Source organism: Aplysia californica, unplaced genomic scaffold, assembly GCF_000002075.1.
Source record: "Aplysia californica isolate F4 #8 unplaced genomic scaffold, AplCal3.0 scaffold00568, whole genome shotgun sequence".
NCBI classification, from domain to species: domain Eukaryota; kingdom Metazoa; phylum Mollusca; class Gastropoda; order Aplysiida; family Aplysiidae; genus Aplysia; species Aplysia californica.
This window is the reverse complement of record NW_004797838.1, coordinates 248,881-249,925: the sequence shown is the minus strand read 5'-3', so window position 1 is coordinate 249,925 and position 1,045 is coordinate 248,881. Positions and strand designations below refer to the sequence as shown.

The following is a 1,045-nucleotide window of genomic DNA, read 5'->3' as shown; positions in this document are numbered from 1 at the left end:
CCCCCCTCCCCCTCCCTCCACTCCCCACCCCAGACACAACTGTCCCGTCAAGCCCGACCTATTCCCTGCCCACACTCTACACATCCGCTGGCGACAGGGGCACAAACTCCCGTCCTACACGCCACAGGCCGTGCACGCTATCCTGCAGAGGTACTCCGCCACTACACCACCAACGTTTTAGTTTGAAGACTAAGATCACCACACACACAACTCACACAACACAATATGTACAGAGTACAGGCGTTTTAACCCTATCCGTACGTCGTGTTTTACTATCGTATCCATACGACGTGGGGAACTCTGTGCCACCACTTTCCAAAGAAGAAATTTACTCGTTAATCCGATCCATACGCTTTGCCCAGCAGTCTGTCAAAATGATTTTTTTTAAAAGAAATACTTTTATAGTTTCAAAGAGATCATCGCACCAGAAGTATTCTAAAATGTGAAGAATACAATCTCGGAGGTACAAAATAACCACAGGGCGTACGGATAGGGTTAAACTAGTATATCCCACCACCAGGCAGTGCTATTAACTGAAACTTGTCTTTAGGCTGTTCCCAAAGGGGGGACATTTGCATGTTCTGATCCACAGTAGAATTGTAAATGGGCTCTTGTATCAAGGTCATGTTCTTACTGTGCTGGAACAACAAAGAGGAAACTGCTGCTTTTTTTCCCCTCATCCTTACTATCGTTATTTTCTCTTTACTTCTTTTGCATGTTTGTCACTCTCTTGTAAACTGCTATTTCCGGGGTGCTTTAATGGTCGAAGCAGACTTTGTGCTGTTGAGGCTAGGGAGGAAAGCGGAGTAAGCATTATACATTTTCAGTTGGTAGGAAATTTTGAATTTTGTCCGGGTGGCTGCCGAAGCCTACTCTTATCGATTTTAGACAAACAAAGGATCTTTAACGTGAGCAACTTGCACTCGGGACCTCCGAGATTTTTCACCCTTGTCCGAGAAGGCTAGGTGTAGATCTTTTCTACCAGAAGATCAGGAGTATGGCTGAAAAACAGCTGTAAAAAGGAGCCAATGAGTAGCAGTAGAAA

General features: G+C 45.2%; 1 protein-coding gene across 2 annotated transcripts in view; it reads left to right on the top strand.

Moving 5' to 3' along the window:
- The window catches only part of LOC101858965, a gene marked incomplete at its 5' end in the record, with an annotated part of 8,451 nt that overhangs the window by 4,165 nt on the left and 3,241 nt on the right, over positions 1-1,045 (top strand). Inside the window, 1 exon segment of one of the 2 annotated variants that reach the window (XM_013087276.1) lies at positions 34-150. Coding sequence (XP_012942730.1) covers positions 34-150 — 117 coding nt within the window. 2 annotated transcript variants of the gene reach the window in all.